Here is a 24,602-nt window from a genome sequence, read left to right on the forward strand (position 1 = left end):
CAAGCCAAAATGGGAGAGTTGGAGTGCTTGGTTTTAAAGGAGAACCTGGATACAGTGGGCATTACAGAAACCTAGTGGAGCAGGGAGAACCAGTGGGAGACGGTCATCTCTGGATAGGAGCTCTGTAGGGAGGACAGGCAAGGGTGTACCAGGGGAGATGTTGCTCTGTATGTCGAAGAGGACACAGCGTTGAGCAGACTCGAAAACCTAAAGGAGCAGACTCCGCCACAATGCCAGGCTCCAAAACTAACTTAGAACTAGGAACATGCTCTCGTCCCCCAGACCTGAATGCCCAGGGTGATCTTGAGATGGAAAACGAAATCAGGAAGGCCTCCAAATAAGGTAGTGTTGTAATAACGGGTGACCTCAACTGCCCCCACGTTGACGGGATAAATGCATGTTGCAGCCACGCCAACGAGGTTACATTTCTCGATGCCCTAAATGACTGTGCCTTGAACAGTTGGTCATGGAACTGAACAGAAGGGAGGTGGCCCTGGATTTAATCCCAAGTGGTGTTGCCCAGGACATAGTGCGAGACGTGAGGGTTGTCGAACCAGCTGGAAACGGTGACCACGGTGCTATCCGACTTAATATATATTTCAGTGGGAAACTGCCAAGGAAATTCAGCACAGTCACATTTGGCTTCAAAAGAGGAAACTTCTCTAAAATGAGGGCACTGGTAAAAAGGAAGTTGAAAGGGGGAGTCAAGAGGCTTAAAATCTCTCCAAAATGCTTGGAGGTCACTCAAAATCGCAATAACAGAAGCTCCGCTAGAATGTATCCCACAGGCTAGGAAAGTCCAAGCCCAAGAGTCCACCCGCACAGCTAGTGAGCAGTGCCAAGGAAGCTATTAGAGAGAAGGCGGCTTCCTTCAGAAAATGGAAGTCTTGCCCAAATGAGGAAAACAGAAGGGAGCACAAGCCTGCATAAAGGAGATGTACACAGACAACAAGAGATGCAAAAAAGCATTTTGCTGAGCTTCTGGCTAACAGCATCAAGGCTGCCAGTGCTGAGGTCTCTGTGCTACCTCCAGTATCAGAGGCAGTGTGCCTATGTACCCCAGGTGCTGGGGAACATGGGCCAGAGTGTGCCGTTGCACTCCTGCCCTGCCTGTGGGTTTCCCGTGGGCAGCCAGCTGGCCACTGTGTGAACAGAATGCTGGACTACAGGGACCCTTGGTCTGATCCAGCAGGGCCGTTCGTAGGTTCTTATCTACTATCTGATCATTTTAACTGGAGATGCTAAGGACTGCACCTGTATGCGAAGCACGTGCTCTACACCAAGTTACAGCCCATCCTCGCAAAAATCAACATTTCCACACATTTCAGTGTCCCGTGCAGAGCCATTGTCTAAAAGAGAGAGAACCAGGTGTGGGAAAGGCCTCTGGAGGAAGTCCCACTCAGTTCAACAGGGCTTATTCCTTAGTAACTGAGCAGGGGATTTCAGTCTCGAGCTTTCCAGAACTGGCACCTTGTCCTGGCATCCCCCAAATAAAACAAAATGTAAAGCCACATACCTGGTTTCCTTCAACCAAACAGGATGCTGGCACTGAGAAATTTAAGTATGTTCTCAGGTTGTCTGCACGAAGCCAGCGGACACAAAGTTGATGCCAGGACTCAGGGTTTTGAAATATTTTCCCAGCCCTGCCAGGCACAGCTGGATGATGGGTTAAATGGGCAGATCCTTTGAAAGTCTCTGTACTCAATTGTTTGGGGTTGGGAGGTAAAGGATACGACAGGGGTTGCAGAACTTTGGGCAAGGGGGCCACATACACCCCTCCTGGGTTCCAATGTGGCCCGCCTGGGTTCTGCAGATGGCAACACCCCTGCCCCCTGCCCCCCCCCAATCTTGTGGTGCTTCCCCACTTTTGCTCAACCCCCCCACATTCTCCCTATCTACTTTCTCCACACCGCTCATAATTTTGTAGCCCTCTATCATGTCTCCTCTTATTCGCCTGTTTTTTCCTAAGCTAAACCACATGGTTTTTATTATAGTAAGCAGTATATTAGTATTATATGTTATCTTTTCAGGGCCAGGTTAAGACCTCTCTTTTTTCTCAGGCATTTGACAGCACATGATGAGTTTTAATTGGACCTGGATGTGTCTTTAGTCACGACTGACTGTTCAATGTTGTTTTTAATTATATGTCCTTTGTGTATATGGTCTGTGTGCTTTTACGAAAATGGCTTTCAAACTGCATATTGTATTTTCATGTTTTAACTTTTGTAAACCGCCCAGAGAGCTTCAGCTATGGGGTGGTATAGAAATGTAATTAATAATAATAATAATAATAATAAATAAACAGTCCCAGATGTTGTAAACGTCCCTGCACAGAGGAATTGCTCCAGCCCCTTGATAGTTTTAGTTGCCCCTTTCTGCATTTTTTCCACCTCTCCAATATCCTTCTCTAAGATGTGGGTCCCCCAAGAGGACAGTTTCCCCAGTGGTTCTGTACAAACGCAAGCAGCGTGACTACTCAATGCAGGCATAATTGTTTTTTGGCATTTTATTTTAAATACCCAACACAATTCAGGTCCCCTTGTAACCAACGTACAAGTTCACCCCTCTGTTGCACAATGGGCATCTGACCAAGGGAACTGCTGTGACAATTTTCTAGGCACATGCCTGCTCTCTCTCTTGCTCTCTTTCTGTGTGTGTGTGTGTGTGTGTGTGTCTGTTAGTCATCCCCTCTAGTCTACATTTTGGCATTGCTGAAAATAATTTGGTAGGCGCACCATCAACGGCTCTGTTCACAGAGGAGACAAATGAGAAAAATCCCAGCAGTAGCGTGAGAACTCAGCACTTATCACATCTGAGTCCATCATGATCACCGAGAATGCTTTCTTTCTTTTTTGGCCTACGCTCTTTGGAAAAATAATGGTGCTGAAACGTTTATATTTTGCACACCCAGCACTTTGCTAAAAGCTACTTCTCACTGCCGGTGGCGCACCCCCATGGATAAGCATGAATGCCTCTTTAGCAATATTGAACAGAGGGCCGGTGTCAAGGGTCGGCATGGCCAGGCACCTGCTAAGGGCCCACACCCCAGCAGGGGCCCACTGGCGAGAGCCCCCTGGACGTCCTCCTCCTCTTCACCATTGCAGCCTGCGTGTTCCCCTGCCTCTCGCTCTGGCCCAGACAACGGTGGGAGTGAGGAAGAGGAGGAGCAGGAGATGCCATGGCCTGTTTGCTCCCTGGTTCTCTGCCTGTCAAGCAAGCAAGCAATGAGGAAGAGGAACAAGAGCAGCTGGTGACCATGGCAGTGAGAAGGAGGGGGCCGATGGAGGGGGCCTTGCCCAAGGGCTGAACACCAAGCAGCCAGATCAACTCAGGCCACGGGATGTAACGTAGTCTATTATGTATAATATACTAGCAAACAGACCCAGCTTTGCAAGGTTTGGAGTAGCCCAAAGTATGATATAGCAAAGCCTTCAAACAAGCTTATGCAGCTGTCAAGAGTTGGACACACTGTGCCAGCCCCACCTGAGTGAAGCTACGCCTGGTGGCACCCCTAGGCACAGCCCCTGCCACGGGGCACAGCTATAGCCCCCTGAAGGAGTCATGCGTCCGCTCCATTTCCTTGAACAGAGGCTGCCCCACTGCAGGGGAGAGGGGGCAGCCATCTAATTCCACCCCTCGGCCTCCTAATCTCCCTGTATGGACTGCAAAGCTATGCATTGGGTAGGGAAGTCTGCCACCGTGTGGCCAAAGATATTTCAGCAGGCTTCAAGAACATGGACACATTTACATGAATTAACATTAATTAATGTGTTTTAAAAACAAAATAACCCTGAAGTGACACCGCTAGAGTTCAACTTAGTATGCGTGCCAAGTTTCAAGGGTCTAGGAGTCACGGTCTTGGCATGATGGCACTGATGGAGGGACAGACAGACACGCGTCCTCTTTTACTGTTATAGATAGAACATAAATGAAATGGTCTTATACATAGTCAGACCACTGATGCACTGTGCTCAGTACTGTCTACTCCAGCTGTGTGTTTTAAACTTAAATGGAATGACTGGCTGGTTGAAATGCACCTGCTGACCTCGATGAAGGTTTATAAGCAGGCATTAAAGACGCTGTTATTCCAGCAGGCCTCCCCTTCTTAGAACTCTTGTTCCTTTTGCTGACTCTTGTATATTATTTTTAAGCAGTGCTATTTTAAGCTGTGTTTTATTGCTGGATTTTTAAAACAAACTGTTTTTAGTTCAAAGTTGTTTGTCTGCATGTTTTATGTAAATGGTTTTTAAATGTTGTATATTGTATTTTCATGTTTTAACTTTTGTAAACCACTGAGAGCTTCAGCTATGGGATGGTATAGAAATAATAATGGTGGTGATGATGATAATGAGGAAGAAGCAGCAGCTGCTAGGGGCTAGAAAATAATCAGAGTCCTTTCTGGAGTGACATGTGCCAGTCCGGTGTAGTGGTTGGAGTGTTGGACTGGAACTCGGGAGATCTGGGTTCGAGACGCTACTCGGCTACGAAGCTGAGTAACTCTGGGCCTGTCCCTGACTCTAAGCCTCACCTACCTGATGGGCTGTTGGGAGGGAGAAAGGGGGCAGTGCCGTCTCTGGAACCCAGGGGAACCATACCGGAGTTCCGAGGGGGCTGAATTTTGCCCACGGTCCTGAAGTTTCCCACCCCTGCCGTATCTCGTCCCGATCAATGTGCTGGTTCTGGTTCAGGCCAAATGACACATTTTATGGGCAAGCTGCTGTGACTAGATCTACCAGGGTGTGTGTGTGTGTGTGTGTGTGTGTGTTAATAGCACATTTGGGAGTGGGACTGGGAAGAGTAGCCCTTGAGGGGAAAGTTAATGCCACATCGCAAGTACTAACTCTGCTGTGACGGCCGCAACATGCATTTAACACTGACCTACATCAGAAGGACTGTTCTATGCATCACGGAGTGACTGTACATGAAGCACTTTGAACAACCAGAAGTCTTCTATCCATGCTAATTGTGAACCTGTCCCTTATTTTGTGCTTCGATTAATATTCTTCCCACACTTCTCCTCCTTTGCTTCAAAACAAACAAACCCAGCAACACAGAGAAAAGAAGAGCTGTCCCTCTGTTCCCTGATCTCTCCCCAAAAGAGATCTAATTTCGCCAGTGACACTGGAAAACCTCTGCCTGCTTCTCAATCCTGCACAGAGGCCTCCATGTCCTTCCAGGTTGGGCACTGCTTTTGTGCTCATTTTTTGTACATCTCAGCAAAGTTTCCAGCGTCCACCAAGAGGAACCGTTGCCAGCATCCGCCTTTTAAGACAAAAATCAAAGCAAAACACCCCATGCTCCAGCAAAAGGGCAGCTGTCTAATCCTGAGAAGAAAAATCAGGTAAATATGGGAACATGCCAGGAGTAGCACAGGGGTATCCAAAAACTCCTACAATATATATGCACCATTAACAATGACAACAAAGGGCAGTTTTTCAAAATGTGGACAGTAGCTTTAGCTGAAAGGTTAACACAGCATATTAGATTCATCAGAGGAACGATTAAAAAGGGCCAGGTCATGGAAAGGTGGATTCCCTTCATAATTTTTGCTAACATGGGTTCCATAGACCAGTACCCACCAAATATTTGGGCCATACTTCTGGAAGGAAATCCTAACTAGGAAGTCTGGGAATTGAACCAGGAATGCCATTAGTAGCAATAGAAGACAAAACTTATTTTGCAGTCATATCACTCACCGCAAAGTCTCCCATATCTACCAGTACTGACAATGTAAGATAAACTGCATGTAAAGTGCAGTGTGGAGGGTTAAAAGCGTTAGGCACTTTAGAACCAGAAAATGAAATAAAAAGAAAAAAAGATTTGCTGGGTAAGGACATATCCTAAGGCCAGGGCTGGAGAGAAATCATGCAGAAATCATGTTTTCCGTTCCAGCTCTGTTATCACGGCAGTCAGTAATTTGGCAAGCAAGCTGTGCTCTGTGAAGCAGCTTGGCTCAGACTTCCAGAGGCGTGAGGACATGGCAGCCCTGTCTGCGGCCGGGGAACGGCGGTCGCACCGTGCTGACGGATCCGTAGAGAACAGACAACGGGCTTCGCCTCGCCGCACCAGAGGTAAATGACGGACAGAGGCAACAGAAGCCGAGGAAGGAGAAAGGGAAGGCGCGAGTGCACAAAGCGGCCGGTCAGGTTTCTAGCAACGGAGCGATGCAGTTTTAGAGCGGGGGCGGGCGGGTGCCCAACCGAGCAAGCACGAGATGCCGGAAGGCAAAACAAGCCAGAGCTTGAAGAGACGACTCCGTGGTCATGGCAGCCGAGTAAGGGGGAGTTTGGGGCATGTGTTTAACCTTCCAAAGTCCGCAAGGTTCTACTATGCGCGATGCTCCCAAAACCATGAACACATTAAAAAAAACAAGACTCAGCAGCAGAGGAAAAGATATCTGAAGCTGGCCTTAGCCCAGAAAGTAAGCCACGAGAAAGGACTGTTTGACTCCCCCCACTCCAGGTTGAACAATATGGCTCCCTTCAAAGGTGCACCGACCCTCATGCCAACCGCACACAGCCCTGGGCAAGATGCAGCACTCAAAAGCAATGCACGGAGTCTGTTCGCAGAACCAGGAGCATTGATAAAGATGGGCAAGTCCAGAAGTGTTTAGTTTTTCCAATTCTAATAATAACTAAAAATGATCCAAAATTTTAAAAAAATATATACACAAGCGCATGAAAAAGAAGGAAGGGGGTTAGGCAAGTCTGGGTGTCAAGATATACAACGGCATTGTAGGAATCTGAAATATTGCCTGGCCCCCTTTCAGGAAGGTCAAGAGGGGGCTGAATCTACCCCCTCCCAGGCCACTAAGCCAATTTGATCGGTGGGGGCAGGGGTTATTCACCACAATCTACCCCAAGGTCCCTGCCTGTGACCTTCATTTGTCCAATTCTGCCGCCCACAAAGGCATCACCCTGCTTTCAGCAGTTCTGCTCTTTCGCCCTTCGTGCCCCTTCTCAAACCTGGAGCTCCTTCCCAGGACATTTATACAGCACTGCCCCCAAATCCTTCTTCAAAAGCCCCTTCTCTCAAGAAGCCCCTGGAGGTGAAACCCTTTACAGCTGCTTCCCTGGGGGATATATGTGATTTTCTTCTAAAACAGGGGTGCAGAACCTTAGGCCTGTAGGCCAAATCCAGCCTTCTGTGGCTCCCCAGAAGGCCATGCTCCCTTCCCCTGGTCCCAACCACTTTCTCCCAACCACTGGTCACTTGCTGTTTTCCCAGCATTTGCACCCCCCACCCCCGAATCTAAAAAGGTCAAAATGCAACTCCCAAGTCTTAGTTACTGGCAGTAACAGCTTCAAGGTAAAATACGTGGGTGTTTTGGCCCACACCCCCTCTGCCTTTGGCCCTGCCCACCACTGGAATGCAGCCCCCAAAAGCTTTTTGGGCCTCGGGCTAAGAGAGGTTCTGCGCCCCTGCTCAGAAGACTAACACAGCTACCCTCTGGAAACTGGTTTTTTGGGTTTTTTTTTTCTGTTTTCCACCAACCAAGGAACTTGTCTGGTTCACCCAGGATGGAGACAGATTTGAGTTAACAACTGGATGTTATAGTTTCAGAAATGAAGGATTGACAATTGTCTGTGACTTTCTTCTTCCCAGGGGTCCTAGGGGCCTGAAAGCATCATATCCCCTGGGAGAGTCCAATCTGCAAACCCTCATCATCATCTTAAGGCTCTGACCATGCAGACACCCCTGACTACAACATCTAGTCACCCCTTTCCCCTCCCAATTCCTCTCCGTCCCCAAACCTGTTTTTTGTTTTTTTTTTATAACCCCTTCCCTGATGAAGAGATCTGGAGATCTCCAAAGCTTGTGCATTGGGGGGGGGGGTGATCTTCAAGCTGGCCTAATGAACATATTCCACTAACATGGATTTTGGCATTTTTCTTGTGGCATTTTTCTTTGTCCCTCTCTCAAAATACTGGAACCCAACGGGGTCAACCCATGAAGGTGATTGGTGGGAGATTCAGGACAGATCAAAGGAAGGGCTTCTTCACTCAGCGCAGAGGAACTATGGAATTCGCTACAAGATGTAGTGATGGCCACCAACTTTGGATGGCTTTAAAAGGGGGTTGGACAAATTCCTGGAGGAAAAGGCTCTTCTGATGTTCTTGTGGCCCACAGGGCTGCCTTGGTTTGTTGCATTTTCTCGAACAGCATCTTCAACCTTCTTTCTCTATTCTTTCCCTATGGGGGTCAATTCAGTCTCTGCAGGGGGCAGTTTTAAGTCCCAAGGGATCCCTGAGAAACGCTATTTGTTCTAAACGCTATTTGTTCTAACAGATCAAACAGCCAGAATATACAAGAGTCATGGCTCTTCTTTTCATGAGTCACCAGCTATAGCCGCAACAGGATCAATGCCATCAGTTATATAAAAATTACATATTTTAAAGCCTTTTTATTGTTAAAGGGAGTCACAGCCATCCTATAAGAATGCCCACCATGGCACCGGAGTGGATATGAATTCACTGTCCACGGTCACCCCTAAATCTACCTAGATATAGCGTGCTGAAGTGTCTGTCTCTTATTTTCTGATTGAGTAAATTCAAAGGCTTTCCCAGCCTTTTCGGACAACTCCCAGACTACAGCTGGGGATGCTAGGAGTTGTAGTCCCACACATTTGGAGGGCACCAGGATGGGGAAGGCGGATGTGAGCACTAGGCTGAAAAAGCATGACTCCTAGGCTATCTGGGAGTTGCGTTTGCATCATCTTCTGAAGGCACCGTGAGAGTCCACAGTTACCTCTAGAGGGTCCCTGGCTGGCAACGAAGACTCCTGGATGACTCACTAGCATGTCATCTTCAAAAATGAGCTGAACTGCTCTAGCAGCACAAACTGGGCTCAATCACTCCCTTTCACATGCGCACACTGACAACAAGCCCATGTCTACACATATTTACTTAGAACAGAGCAGGGAACTTTTCTCCGTCAAAGGCCACATTCTCTCAAGGGCAATCTTTCGGGGGCCAAAGCCAGGAGTAGTGGGTCTAGAGCCAAAAGCTGACAGACCCCCTTACTTCTCTCTTTCTGACACCCCCTTCTCTTTCTCTCTGACACTCCCTGAAACGAGTGTTGGCAGAGCCACATCCGCGTAAATTCCTCACCCCTCGCCGCCCTCTGTCACCTGCCCACCACTGGCAAAATTCAGGCATGAAACATCTTGGGGCTGGGACCTGGCATGCGCATGTTTGTTTGTGCATCGTGAGCACGGAGCATCCATCTTTCTGCAGCAGGCTTTGATGCCAGGAAGGTGTGGGGAGGGGGAGGGAACTCAGGAGCATTTCCACGAGACAGTTTCAGGATGTCAAATCATCACCCACAAAAAACCCAGAGATCTCAAAAGCCAGAAGCAGCAGCTACTCAAGAACACACATCTGATTGTTGCGAGGATTTGTCTATTCCCTCCACTCCTGCGCAGGCCTACTCTTGAGAAGAGAGGGAAAGACACTGCTGAAATAACCCCAGCAATTTTCCCCAAGCAATCCAATTCAATCAGGCCATCCTTAACCACACACACACACACACACACACACACACACACGGTCCTAATTCAGATTCACAACACCCAGGCATTTGATGGGCTTTTTAACACTTCAGTTGAATTGGTTTGGTTGTCCACTGATGTTTTAGTCATTTAAGGGGGGGGGGGGATATTTCAGTGAATCACCATTTCTAGCTGTTTGAAATGTTGTATCTTTTAATTTTGTCGGAAGTTGCCTTGGCTCCTTTTGGAGAAAGGTGTCTAAGAAATCTAAATAATAATACTGAAAATAATAACAACAAGACCAACAATAATAATAATACCAAGAATTACAACTTTAAATCCATACAACTCCCCAAATTTTAGGGCTACAGGAAATTACCCCCCCCCCCAAATACATCACCCCTTTCTCCATGGGCCAGCATACCACTGGGAGAAGCAGGGGTAACTTCTCCCAAGGGCCCCGTGGCAACCAGAGATCTCCTACCCACCACCACACTCCAAACTGGTGTTGCAATCCGGTTGTTTACAAGGACCCAGGTCAAGATGAAAGCTGTGCTGAACTTAATTAGCCATCTTGGGAAGCGTTTGGTCGGGTGAGCTGGGATTGAAATTCAGAGCTCTGGGGAACTCCAGAGACTCTGAGCTCGGATTCCCAGCATCTCCAACAAAAGCAGCCAGCCAGGAGATGCTTTTGGCTTTGCAGCAACCTCTGGTGCGTGGGGGAAGCAGGGGAGAAGGGCAGTGATCTGTCCTTGGGCCCAGACGGTGTATTCATCCTACAACCGTCCCTTCGCTGAGCATCACTCTTCTCAACTGTGCACCACACCGGTCAACATTGCTGTAAACTCACACAGAAGCACACACCGCTGCGAAATGTGCTGTTCCCTTACGGCCGAGCCCACGTCCTCACATGGAAGACCTGGATTCAAGCCCTCTCTCTGCCAAAGACACGCTGTGGGGGCGGCTGCAAAAGTGACCCTCTCCCTCAGTTCCTTGTGCCCTTGCAAAATGGGAACTGTGGCATCTGATCTTGCAAGATGAGCCAGAGATGAACCACAAAGCACGTTCTGTGCTCAAAACATTTGCTGTCGGCCTTCCGTGACCCGGCGCCCTCCAGCTCTTTGGGACTACAACTCCCATCACACACAGCCAGCGTGGCCAATGTTCAGGGATGATAGGGGCTGTAGTTCAAAGCATCTGGTGCATGTGAGTTGGGAGAGGCTGCTTTAGACCACGTCCTGAGAAAATGACCGAGATGCGGTCAGTCGAGACATGACAATATGCTATCTCCAGACCCAGAGGCCGCCTGCATCAGAGAGGCATCTGGGAAACAGGGAGCTGGGCTTGGTGAACCACTGCTCTGGGGGTCTCCTACATGGTGCCAGGGGCACCCATGTGCCCGCAGACACCTTTCTTGGTGTCCGCCAGGCTCCCTGCCCCTCCAGATGTTGATTTTATTTCTTAACCTTAAAAAAAATGAAATGGGAGAGTGCCACACTGCAAAGCAAAGTGCTGCCCTCCAGCGCCATCTTTATTTTGGCTCCAAAGAGTGGTTTTGTGTTTGACCCTCCACCACTGCCTCGGATGTCGGGTCTCGGGGAAGCTGCTTTTTGTTTAGTCTCACCAGTACGCCTGCTGGGAAATGGGTGTTTCGTGACCGGCCATGCCCACCATGGCAGCCATCTAATAAGTGGGCAAGCCAACTCCCCTGTGGCAGCCATTTTGTGAAGGTGCCCATGGCATGCTCTCAAAATTCCCATTATGCCCCCCATCTCAAAAGGGCCGGGGGTCTCTGGGTTTGCTCTGCTCCCGCAAGGGCATTCTCATAAAGTGGAGTGTGGAATGGCTACATTCCCTCCGTGAAACTCCATCACGGGCCACATACCAGCAGCACCTGGGACCAAAGCCAGCACGGTGTAGTGGTTAGTGTTGGACTGGGAATTGGGAGACCCAGGCTCAAATCCCCACCCAGCTATGAAGCTCACTGGATGACTTTGGGCCAGTCACTGGGTCTCAGCCTAACCTTTCTCACAGTGTTGTGGCGAGGATAAAACAGAGAGTAGGGAGACCGTGTCAGGCGCCTTGGGTTCCTTGCAGGAGGGAAAAAGGTGGGATATGAATGTAATAAATAAACCTTTGCCTTCTTGGCTTCAGGCCCCCTGAAAATCACCCCACACGCATACACTCAGCTTGCGGGGAAAGTTTCCACTGGCACCAACAGATGCTTGTTTTAAAAAGCCCAACTGCTGCATGGGGAAAGCTTTGCTGTTTGGGGGAAGCCCACCCGATGCATCTGGTCCAGGTATAAAGGTTTAGGCCGGGGGTGGGGAACCTCTTTCAGCCCAGGGGCCAAAGCCCAGTCCGGAGAAGCTCTCGGGGGGCTGCATGCCAGTGGTGGGCGGGGCCAAAGCAAAAGGGGCAGGTCAAAAATAACAGCAACCTTTAGCTTAAATTGCTCTTATTAGCAGTAATTTAGCCTTAGGAGTGAGCCACTCTAGAAGGCTTTTAGAAGGGGGGGGGTGCACAAAAGCTGGAAAACCATCCAATGACTGGTGGTTGGGGAAATGGGGTTGAGGCCATTGGAAGGGAGCGTGGCCTTCTGGGGAGCCCTGGAGGGCCCGATCTTTGGGGGGATGGAAATACATGCAATACTTCTTTATTGCAAATATTTCTTTTATTTATTAATTTGTTGGCTTTATAACCCCCCTATATACAAAATACTCTAGGCAGTGTACGAAGTTAAAAACAATTGAACCAGAAACCCAACAATAAAAACCTGACCTTAGTTTATGGCGCTCGCATCATCCAGTGCATCATTTGTATCATCCAGTGCATCATTTGTATCATCCAGTGCATCATTTGTACGTGAGTTAGCCTACAAAATGCCATTCTGTGACAAATGCATGACATTTACGGAGCAATCCCATGCACGTTTACTCAGAAGTCTGCTTAGTGGCGCTGGCTGACAGTTAGACCGCAGCCTGAAAAAGTATAAGTGTCTTCATTCTGTACAAGCAAAACGGGAAATATACCCAATAACAGAGAGAGATGCACAGTATCTCTACCACATGCTACCTAAGCCACTTGAGAAAGGGGATTGGGGGGGGGGGAGAATAAAAGTTGGAAAACAGAAACCACAGTTTTGTAGCAAACAAAAGCCAGTGTATTATTTGGACAGAAACCGATTCACACAGAGCTTGTATGCTCCCATTATGAAGACGGCAGCTGTCTTAGGTGCAGAAATGCATTTTGGATGTCAGCACTGTCTCTGCCTGCATACACGGGAATGATTCTCCAATGTTGTCGATTGCCTTACACAAACACCTTCATAGCCACACATTTCAAGGGAGTAAAACCTCATCTTGAAAAAAGCGTCTTGCTCATTGCAAAGGAGAAAATATTTCATAGAAGAGGCTTTTTTCCTCCCCAGTGTTATCCCGAATTTGCCATTTTTCCGTTGGAAAAACTGAAGAAAAAAGAAGTCCTTGGAGGAAGGAGAAGATGACGATGAAGGAAAAAAAAAACATGATGAAGAAGAAAACCACGTGTGTCCCCCTGAATTTTTCCAGGCCTTCACATTTCTAGTAGGCAGAAAGCAACAGAGCTGTTACTGCCCAGGGTAGTATCCAATGTTAGTCCTGTGTAGAGTAGACCCGCTGAAATGAATTAGTCACAACTAACTGAAGTCCCACTCATTTCAATGGGTCTACTCTACACAGGACTAACATTGGCTACGACCCCATGCCTGGTGCACGGGTTTCTCAGAGCCATCTATGTAGCCACTGTTCGGAAGCTAGACTAGCCGGTACTTTGGTCTGATGCAGCACAGCTCTTCCTATTTTTCTTACGTTCTTCTTTATTGGCCCTTTTAACTGCCCAAGGCTAGACACACACACACACACACACAACAATCCCCACCCCATGCTTTCAGCATTGCTGGCGCCCGAGCAAGAAAACGCTTGTGGCCCATTTGTCACCAAGAAAGCTCTGCAGGGACCTACAGATCAGGTCTATAAAACCAGCAGATCCCGACGGACTGTTCCTCCCCCTTGTCTTAACCCAAAGCACCTGGACTTAGAGTAACTGCACACATGCTCACATCCCCCCCCCCTCTTTTGTGGAAGCCACACAGCATGACATAAGCCAAAGGACTGCCAGGGTCAAGGCCATGGTTCAGGGCTGGCGCCAAGGGCAGGCACAATGGGGCACGTGCTGAGGGCCCACAGCTCAGCAGGGGCCCGCTGACCAGAGCCCCTTGGAGTTGCCCCTCCTCTTCCCCACTGCAACCTGGAGGAGGAGGAGATGCCGCGACCACCTGGCTCTCAAGCAAGCAAGTGGGAGCAATGACAAGAGAGAGGACAAGGAGCAAGAGCAGCTGGTGACAATGGCGGTGAGAAAATCAACTCACTGAGAGAAGGGCCCCCTGAGGGTGTCTTGGAGAAGGGCCCTCCAAAACCTGGTGCTGGCACTGCCAGGGTTCAGTGTGCGAAAAAAACCCGGAACCCTAATGTCGCACCATGCATGGAATCTAGCAGAGGGTGTAGAGTTTTCAGAACCTCAATTTCCATTACAAAGCACCTAGCCCTCATTGTTCCGAGATAAGTTTGCAAAGGTAGTGCTTGCTGAAATGTCAGAACCTGCTGGGGGGGGGGGGGGTTGAAGAAAAAGGAGATGATGGAAAGACGCAGCTTCTGTGACTGAGGCCAATCTCCACGTGATTCGCTAGTTTGGAACAACTTTTTCGGCTTGTTACAGAGGAGGGCAAAGAGATCTGAAATACCGCCCCCGTATCCTGGCTTCTGAGAATTCAGCAAGCACCGCCCACACCTTTGCAGGCCTATCTTCAGGACAATGAGGGCTAGAAACTTTTTTGGCAATGAAAACCAAGGTTCTGAGAATTCTACACCCTGTACTTGTTGGGAACTGGGGTCCTCAGAGCACGGCACTGCACTGCACAAATAAGGGATTCTGTTCCCGCCGTGAATGTGGCAGAGGAGAGGTTATTTCTGTTGGTGATCAACTTCGTATACCACAGATTAATGTAGAAAAGGTATCCAAGAATCAGGAAGGAAGGCAGAAATTCAAGGGTGACCCTGTTTGGAAGACGGTTGCTAGAAGATCTAGACCATTCTCCCAGATGAAGTTATCTACTGCTCTTGGAAATCTGTTCCACTAAGTCTTCTTGCACTTGCAAAAGAGTTCCCTGTCTGATGCAAAGTCAGCTTCTCATCCTTTCTTCAGCAATCACCTCCTTCTTAAAATGCAGCAATGAGAACTAAAAAAAAAGGGCAAACTCAGGCGGTGGATACTGCAAATGATTTAATATAGCTATATGATACAGCACCTAAGTTTGCTCTTTTTAATGCAGCTATTTCTATTATTCAATATAGCTATATTAAATCATTTGCACTATCCAGCACCTGAGTTTGCTCTTTTTTTGGTCCTCATTTTGGGGGGTGCTGTTTTCCTCCCCCCCTCTCCATTTCATTTTAAAATGCAGCAAACCAGAATTAACTGCTCTGGCTGGGGAACGCTGGGAGTTGTAGGAATTTTTGCGCCTGAACACACACAGGATGGCACTCGAAATTTATGTTATGAACTTTTGGGGGTTTTAATGACTTCAGCCCTCCAAGGAGGGCCCGGTTCCGTTTTGCAGAGGGGTGGCTCTGTTAGCCTGTGCAGCAAAAAACATTGAAGAGCCTTGCGTCATCCTAAAGACAAACGACTGTATTCCGGCCGAAGCTTTCCGGGACGCCGCGCGCTTCAGCGGATGGTGCACGAAAGCTTACGCCAGAACAAACGCGGCTGTCCTTAAGGTGCCACAGGACGCTGCTGCACTCACACGCGAAGCGTCTGCTGTGGCGCGTGCCCTTCTCGCCCTTCCGCGGGGCCTCTCAACGTACTCGCCCTGCTGTGCCCCTTGGCCCGAGCTAAAGGTCGGGGGGGCAGAAGCGCACACGGCGCAGGAGGCGCGCGGAAGGTGGCGGCGAGGGCGCGGCCCCCTGCCCGACGCGGGGCCCCGGCAGCCCCTCCGGGCGGGCTCAGGAGGAGAGCAGCCGCGGCTCGCTCGCCGCCCGGGCGCCGCCACGGTTGCGCAGGCCGCCCCCGCCGCAGATCCGGGCGGCAGCCGCGGCCGGGGAAGCCCGCGGAGCAGCAGCCTCGGGGCTCGGCCGAGGGCGGCCCGCCGCCAGGCAGCCCGCCAAGCGCCTCGCGCCTCACGTCAGCTGCTATTTCCACCCGGCGCGGGGCGACAGCCGGGCTAAAAATACAGCGCGGCGCTCGCCGGCCCGGCCCGGCCCGGCCGACAGCGAGGGGGCGCCGCGCCCGCAGCATCGCCCCCCGGCCGCCCCAGCGCCGCGCGCGCGGGAGGCGCAGTGCCCGGGGCGCCTCCGCGAGAACCGGGGCGCTGGAGAGCCGCTCGCCGGCCGTCCTTTCTGCCCCCCAGAAGTGGTGCGCGGGGGGCCGGGTCGGAGGGAGAGCGCTGCCTACGGTAAGGCCCCAGCGCCCGCTCCGCTCATTGCAGGGCACGCGAGAGCCCCGCGCCCGCCGCCCCGCTCCGCTCCGCGCCGCGGCCTTCCAGCGCCGACGCTGGGATGCGCTTTGCCCTGGCAGACGGGAAGTCCACTCTGGGCTTCGGCGCGGCGCTGAAGGGCCACCAGCCGTGGCCGGGAGCCCTCCCCAGGGCTGGGCGCTCCTTGAAACACCAGCCTTTCTTGCACGCTTGCTCGACCCCCCCCCGGCACACTCGCCTCCCTTCTGCCTTCCCGCTCCCCTCGCTTGCACAGGCACGCGCCTGGAAGGGGGTCCACGTCCCCAGCGCCTCCCGCTCCGTATCTGTCCGCACCTGTGCACGCTCTGGACCCTCGCACCCCCCCCGCCCTTGCTTTACACGCTCACCCCCTCCCTCTTCGCTTGCACGCTCGCCCTCCCAGCCCCCGCCGGCCCCAAGCGCGCCCTCTCCCGCGGGCAGGATGCGTGGGGTGGCGGCTCCCGCGCCTTTCTCCGCTGCGCCCGCGCTCGCTTTTACGCACAGCCTTCGACGCGCGGCGGCGCGCGCCCCCAGCCCCCTTCGGCGCTCCCCGCCGCCCCGCTCTCGCCCCCGCGGGGCACTCACCTGACTTTGGCCGCCACCGACGCCACGGCCTCGTTGCGGAGCGAGCGGCGCTTGGAGACAGCCGTGCCCATGGTCTCCGGCGAGGCGCCTCATCGCCGCCGCCAGCGCCGCGCCGCGCCGCCGCCCATGCCGGCGCGCCCCTCCGGGGCCGGGCTGCGATGCTGGCTGCCGAGGGCCGCCGCTGCCGCCGCTGCCCCCTCCGCGGGCCGAGCGCAGTCCTCCTCCCGCTGCCGGGCGGGCCCCGCGAGTGGCGCTGGAGGGGAGGAGCCGCTCGATCCGGCCGCCCCTCGGCGCGCGTCGCGGCTGTCCGTTGACTGCGGCTCCGGCGCCGCAGGAGAGCCCGGCGGGGCGGGGCGGGCGCGGCGCAGGAAGCCCGGGTGGCGGCATGCCTCTGTTTGGGGAGCCGAGGCGCCCCGCCCGTTCGCCCTTCCTTCCCCAAGAGGATAGGCGCGGGGGCCGGCTGCGGTGGGCAGCGCTCCCGCGCCGGCCATGCCCAAGCTAAGGGGTGCAAATCGTCGGGGCAAACGGATTGAGTGCCTCTGAGGAAGCGCAGAATGCAAGGCCGTAGTCTTCTTGTCCCCATCCCGCCGGAGGAGGCGTTGTTGGTGGAAGAAGACGTGGGAGCCCGGGAACGTTTTGGGTGGTTGTTGTTTTCTGCCCCCACGCTAAAGCTCCAGCCACAGACGAAGAGGGAACGGCGACGCCTCTGAGCACGTGCAGACTGTGTTTGCAGCCCTGGCGCCCCAGAGTTGGCATGAAGTGGGTGGTGGTGGTGATGGCGGGGAAAGAAGGGAAGTAATTGAGAGGTGGGGGAGGCAAGCTGGGGCTTTGCCCTGGAACCCATTCTCCGAGCCCTGGGTAGGAACGTGGCAAGCCGAGCCGAAAGTGGGCTGCCACCAAGCTTGACATATGGACAGGGAATGCAAGGGGAGGTAGACCACACCAACCCGGGGTCCTCCACATGGCTGGGACTACAACTCCCATTTGGCTGGGGATGCTGGGATTTGTAGTCCAAGACATCTGGCAGACCCCTGGCTGGGAAAGGATGGACTACACCCAGCTAGCTCAGACCCGACTTGGATGAAACGGCAGGCCCCCTTCCCTTTTCTGGCCGCCACCATCTCCATCTTCCTGGGGCTGACCAACGGCTGCCCTTCTCCATCCTCGAGCCACCGGAGAAGCACCCGCAAAGAAAAGAGTGCCCCTGTGCATGAGCAGCAGCTCATTCCCCATGACGAAGCTGGCCCCGGGTTTCCCAGTTCCTTCTCCAACACAGCCTGAGTCAACAAGGGAATTGGGCCCACCTCTGCTCCACCTCAGGAAGCTTTGGGCGGCCACAAATCGTGACCCTATCCCTGCCGCCATCACGAGACTGTTCCCTACAAGGCGCTAGTAGGCGTGGTCTCTGTTCTTTCCCTCTAGGCCAGGGGGGCAGAACCTCAGGCTATGGGCCAAATCCGGCTCTCTGGGAGTCCCCAGAAGGCCACACCACTTTCCCCATGCCACGCCCCTTTCCCCAACTGCCAATTATTTCCTGGCAGTTTTTCTCCCCACTCACTGTGTCCAGTTCTGGTCAGCACACCTAAAAAAAAGATAACGTAGAGCTGGAAACAGTGCAGAAGAGGGCAACTAAGCTGGAAACAGTGCAGAAGAGGGCAACTAAGCTGGAAACAGTGCAGAAGAGGGCAACTAAGCTGGAAACAGTGCAGAAGAGGGCAACTAAGCTGGAGTAACTCCCCTATGAGAGAAGGTTACAACAGCTGGGACTGTTTAGCGTGGAGAAAAGGAAGGGAAGGGAAGACGCGATAGAGGTGTACAAACCACTATACCACACGGGCTCTCTAGTCCAACATTCTGCTCCTACAGTGACCAGCCAGCTGCGTGTGGGAAGCCCACAAGCAGGACGTGAGCGCAACTGCACCCTCCCGCCCATGTTCCCCTGCTCCTGGTAGTGAAAGGTGTACTCCGTTCCTGGAGGTAATCTGTAGCCATCAGGACAAGTAGCCACGGATGGCCCTCTGCTCCATGAATTTGTCAAATCCCCTTTTAAAGCCACTCATGGTGGCAGCCATCACAACATTTGGTGGCATAAAACGCCATAGTTTGACTATGCGCTGTGTGGAGAAAGAGTTCCTTTTAAATGCTTCTGCTGAAGGAAAGCCATCGCCAACCAAGCTGGCCACTATCAAACAGCTCTTTCCACTAGGACATTTCTTTTAATGTTTAGCCAAAATTCCCCTCCTTGCCAATCCCACCCACTTATTTATTATTACATTTATATCCTGCCTTTTCTCTCTCTCTTGCAAGGAGCCCAAGGTGGCTTACGTGGGCCTCCTCCCCCTCTCCATTTTATCCTCACAACAACCCTATGAGGTAGGTGAGGCATAGAAATGAAATAAATAAAATAATAAATAGCCAAAGCTCTCTGGGCGGTTCACAAAAATTAAAACCAAACAGCACACAATAAAACAATTTAAAATATATAGAACATTAAAGCCACAATATAACAATGCAACCACAATAAAACCTAGCAGCAGTGCAGGAGTTTAAAATACAGGTTTAAAACAGCGAAGCTAAAACTTCAGAAAGCTAAAATGCTAAAATGCTAAAATTACTGATGGCATCAGGGGAATCCCAGAGGGCCATATTTGGCCACCGGACCTGAGGTTCCCCACCCCTGCTTTTCGATCAGTCATAAACAGGCAAACAGATCCACAATACCATATTCCGTAGAGAGCACCAGAAAAAGTATTGTGCCCATTACCTGTTCGCTGCCTCTCCCATCTCTGCTCAGGACAGGCAAATGAATTTTGGCTGTGCCCCACTGCAAACGGGGCTCTTTCTCAATATCTTATCAATAACATGATGTTATATTTATGCGTATTTATTTTTTAAGATGCAAACACAACTGATTCTCGATCATTGGCTGCTTTGGGTGTGGCAGGAAAGCAGGAGAACGAAATAAAAATCAGACTCGAGGCGGCAGACTCCCAACGTCGCAGGTGTTTTGATGCGCGCAGCACTGCCAATGGGGGGGCAGGGAAAACAGCTGCAAGGCTGGGAACCAAAGTCAAAATAGAAACAGCTGCGCCAGCTGAATTCCCAACGCGTCTCCACTCTTGGTCTGGATCAAGGGAAAAACGCTTGGAGATTCTTTCGGAGGATTCCCTCTCCCTTGCTTCTTCCCTTGATACAGAAAGCAAGGGGAGGGAATCCTCCGAAAGAATCTCCAAGTGTTTTTCCCTTGATCCAGACCAAGTGTCAAAACATGCTGGGAATTCAGCTGGTGCAGCTGTTCCCTTTTGATGTTGGTTTTGATGAGCGCACCTGTCGGACACCTCTGTGCAAACACACAGCTGCCGCTTTCGCACGCAACATTTCTAGGGGTGCAGTTAAAACCTCTTGGGTGCCCAGCAGTGGTGTGGAACCTCTGGCCCGCGGGCCAAATCCAGCTTGCCTGGAGTTCCATTCTGATCCTCCAGGTGGCCCTGTTCCCATGGCCCCGCCCCTTTCCCTGACTGCAGATTGGTGCCCTTCCCTTGGCCCAGCCCCTTTCTCTGACTCCCCAGCTTTTGTGTTCCCCCCTCCCCACTCTAAAAGGTTGAAATGCCTCTCCTTTGTTACTGCTTGTTACTCCTTTGTTAGCCTTAAAGCGCCAACGTGCCGGTATTTTTTGTTATTTTTGGCCCCACCTCTTTTTCCTTTGGCTCCTCCCACCACTGGAATGTGACCCCAGAGTGCCTCTCTGGGGCCCTCAGGCTGAAAGAGGTTTGACACCCTTGGTGTACAGTGTACACCAAAGCTGTAAGGATTGGCCTTGAGGAATTAGAGCTGACCCTGTTGTTTGGAGGCTGCTTCATCCAAAGAGAGCAGGACTGAGCCCCAAACACCTGTCTTTGCTTTCCTCCAGAATGGTCTTTCAGGTGTTCTTTTCCACGAAGTGTTGGGGCGCTGTCAGGCAGAGGACTCACAGGCAACATGATGCTATTCTGTCTTTTCTTCCTTAATGGACTTCTTTGTGGAAAGAAAAACAACGGAATAAGCAGTGGAAAATCACGCTGTGGAAGAAGACATCTGGACCCCGCTAAAATTCTGTGAATGCAGCTGGGAGATTGCACAATGAGAGTCTTGTCTGCAAGCCATCACCCCCAGCCCGGTGTTTTCTGAGCTGCCTGTCACACACTCCATTTCCCTACTCTGCCCTAGAACACCTTTGAAAATGGCTCCCTTCAGGGCTCATTCTCTGTGGATCCTTATAGAGCCCAAAGTGGTGCTGTTCACACACAAGAGGGAGGTATCCGCAGGCTCAGGAGAACCGCAAAGCTTTCAGAAGTCCAAAAAATCTTTAGGGGGGTAAAAACCCTGAGGGGGAACCCCAAAACAGTCCAATGGGTACAAAGCTCCACCTGGACATCACAAGGAATGAAAGATGTGCAGAAATACAGGCTTGGGTACCTACCAGGGACTAAGTTTACTCACGGAGAGGGACTCCAGTTTGCCTTTTCAGGCAGCTGCCTAGATCTTGAAAGGCAGCTGCACCCATGTGCCTTCAGACTATGTCATAGATCATTTCCCTGGGTTGACACAGAGGCAGCAGCCGGTGCAGATGCAGCTCTACCTGCCAGTCATAGCAAAAGTTTCCAGCTTGCAAATTAAAGCAGATGTTCTCCCGAGCCATTGTTACCAGTGAGGCGGCACAATCGATCACTCAGGGGCTGAGACGCTCAAAGGATCTGCTCATTAGCAAACATCCAAATAGCATGATTGGGGGAAATGATGTCAATCAGGAAAATATGTGTCTCCTTGCTTCACATGTTGGGACGGGGCAGATTTGAATAGACTGGAAATGTCTCTTGCCTCCTCATTGGAATGGCCTTGTGGAATCTGGACTTTCTGGCCCCAACATTTCCTGGGCACCATTTGGAAAAATGCTCCCCCCCACCACCACCTTGATCTTCTGTGCCGGGATCATGAAGGGCAGTATAATCGTGGCACTGTTTTCCTAACAGGGCTGCTGTGCCTTCAACCATGGCACGGCGGGCAGAAATTCTAGAGGCGCAACTTCCCAGCAAAAGCCTCATCTGGTGAATTTCTGCCCCTCACACAGGCTTGGCTTTCTTCGTTCTTAAAAGACAAAGGAGCCCAGCTGAGAAAGACCAGTTGTTGTATGCAACATGGAGGGAAAACTACAGTGGATCTAAGGACAAGATCCCGTAACCACAAGTCTGCAAGTCTCAAAACTAGAGCAGCCTTGCAAGGCGTTTTGACCGCCTGCACGTGGTCTGCCTGACTTAGAATTGGTTCCAGTTGAACAACAAAGGACAATGACTTGCTTGGCAGAAAGGAACACCTCTGGACCTACAGACTCAGAACTCTTAGTCCAAATGGCCTTAATCAGGAGGACAATTCGGAAGTTTTATACCACTCATGCCTCTCTATTTTTCTCCTTAGGAATTTTCATTTCCCAGCATTCCGAACTGCCACTCCTGGTATCCATTTAACATCACAGCTACTGATGCGGGCAGAAGCCAAAACGTTTAGCACTAAATATATGTTGAAATTACTCTGTTGTTAGTCTATCTATCGTGTATGGAAAGAGTGGTGTAGTAGTTAGAGTGTTGGACTGGGACGACCTGGGTTCTAGTCCTCACTCAGCCATGAAGCTCACAGGGTGACTCTCGGCCTACCCTACCTCACAGGGTTGTTGCGAGGATAACACGGAGAGGACAAGGGTCACATATGTCGCTTTGGTCTCCATGGAGTCGAAGGCAGGCTATAAAGGTAACAAATGAATCTGATAAAGATCTTTGGAATCTTTGCTGTTTGCATCGTGCCCATTTTACAGAATGGCAATTGAGGCTGAGTGACAGTGAGGTGCCCAAAGGGTGGGGAACATGTGGCCCTCCAGGTGTGGTTGAACTGTAGCTCCTATCAGCCTCAGCCAGTATAGCCAGTAGTGAAGGATAATGGGAGTTGTGGCCATCTGGATGTGGTTGGACTTCATCCTCCCCATCCCTGCCATATGCTGCAAATCCGACACAGCAGAGGTCAAACCTGAAGCCAGATGTTGTGGATCACAACCTTGCTTTACTCCCTGCTCCTCTCCTCCCAGCATTCTAGGGTCACCAACCTTTCAGCTTGCCCCTGTAGCTGTGCCTTTAACAGCTGCTATTTTCATAAATGCTCGTGTTTATCTCTGTGCTGGAATAATGTCCCGTTGACGGGAGAATCTGTCAGGCGCAGGGGTGATGCTAGTCACTTAAAAGGTTTGGGGCCCAGGCCCATGGGACACATCTGTATATGCTAATTTATATCTGTATATGCAAATTTAGAAATGATTACAAGGATTTATTTAAATTTCACAGCCAATTAATTCCTCATCCAAATAGTCTCAAATAAATGTGCCAGTTAATTTGCACCCCAGATTTTCCCAAACCAATGGGAAAAGGTTTTTCTCCGCTTAATTGCCATGCAGGGGAAGAGTTAAGCCCTTCCTCTCCGGCTTGAATATCGCCCCCTGTATGGCAATTAAGCTGAGAAAAAACATTCCATTGGCACCAGTGGACACCCAGGGCTTTGTGGAATAGATCTGAGGGTCATAGCCCCACGAGCCCAGGCTAGCAATGCCCCTGATCAGCCAGGATTATTTTCCGGGTCAGCTGGCAATTCTACAGACGGTTTCTTCTGGCCAAAAACCTAACCATCCCTCCCTCCGCCACTGGCAGGAAAGAACGGATGTGGCAAAGATCCAAGCCATCCTCCTTTCTGAAGCCGCTATATTTCTTTTCACGTACCCTGGGCCCTCTTTCGTGATTCTGCTTCGGCTCTCCAGGGGAGAGCAGCCAACAGAAAAATTAATGAAGTTTATCTCCAAGCTCCAGCGATTGGAGGGCTGTGGGGAGAGCAGGGGATGATGTGCAAGCCCTCCTCGAGCTGGGCAAGGCAACGGACAAGCAAAGTGATGCCTTCATTGTAACCGTCGCTGCAGAGATTAAGACAAGCTAAAGGAAGCAGTTTTATGCCTTCTTGGCTGCAGTCACGTTTAGCATCCTTTGTCGTCATGGCTGAATGGAACCTCCTTGCACAGGAGCAGTGTACCTGCCCAGTGCCAGCACCAGGTTTCAGAGGGCCCTTGGGCAAGACACCCTCCATGGGCCACCTGCCTGAGTCTCCCTTCTCACCGCCATTGTCACCAGCTGCTCTGCTCCTTATCCTCTTTCTCAACGTTGCTCCGACTTGCTTGGCAGGCAGGCAGAGAGCCAGAAGGCCGTGGCATCCCCTGCTCCTCCTCCTCACCAGCTCCGTTGCCTGGGCCAGAGCAAGAGGCAGGGGAACCAGCGGGTTGCAATGGGGAAGAGGAGGAGCAGTCCCGGGGGGCTCTGGTCAAATGCTTGGAAGTCACTCAAAGCCACAATAATAGCTCCGCTAGAATGTATCCCACAGGCTAGGAAATCCAAGCCCAAGAGCCCGCCCGCCCGCCCGGTTAGCGAGCAGTGCCAAGGAAGCTATTAGAGGGTAGGCGGCTTCCTTCAGAAAATGGACGTCTTGCCCAAACGAGGAAAACGGAAAGGAGCACAAGCTTGCACAAAGGAGTTGCAAGCAGACAGCAAGAGCTGCAAAAAAGCGTTTTGCTGAGCATATTGCTAACAGCATTAAGGCTACTAGTCCTGATGGCTCTGTGCTACTTCCAGTATCAGAGGCTTTGGGCTATGTACACCAGCTGCTGGGGAACATGGGTGGGAGGATGCTCTTGCACTCCTGTACTGCCTGTGGGTTTCCTGTGGGCAGCCAGTTGGCTGCTGTGTGAACAGAATGCTGGACGAGACGGACCCTTGGCCTGATCCAGCAGGGCTCGTCGTATGGTCTTATGCCCGCCGATCCAAAAAGGTTGGGGACTCCTGCCCTAGCTGCTCATAAATATTGCTACTCCATGCACTGCACCGGTGACGGGCATGGGCGCTTTCGGTTTGCAACGGAGCCCTTGCAGAGACGGCTAAC

At 51.4% G+C, this 24,602-nt stretch overlaps 1 protein-coding gene across 1 annotated transcript in view; it reads right to left on the minus strand.

Moving 5' to 3' along the window:
* NSMF (NMDA receptor synaptonuclear signaling and neuronal migration factor) overlaps positions 1 to 19,740 on the minus strand; it is a 56,876-nt gene extending 37,136 nt beyond the window's left edge. Inside the window, exon 1 of the mRNA XM_084821454.1 lies at positions 16,605 to 19,740. Within this exon, the coding sequence (XP_084677580.1) occupies positions 16,605 to 16,675 (71 nt within the window). The 5' untranslated portion in view covers positions 16,676 to 19,740. The remainder of the gene's footprint in view (positions 1 to 16,604) is intronic.
* Positions 19,741 to 24,602: the final 4,862 nt, after the last annotated feature.

This window comes from Heloderma suspectum, chromosome 14 (assembly GCF_057233095.1).
Source record: "Heloderma suspectum isolate Gila_16-S chromosome 14, 16-S_ref, whole genome shotgun sequence".
Classification (NCBI taxonomy): domain Eukaryota; kingdom Metazoa; phylum Chordata; class Lepidosauria; order Squamata; family Helodermatidae; genus Heloderma; species Heloderma suspectum.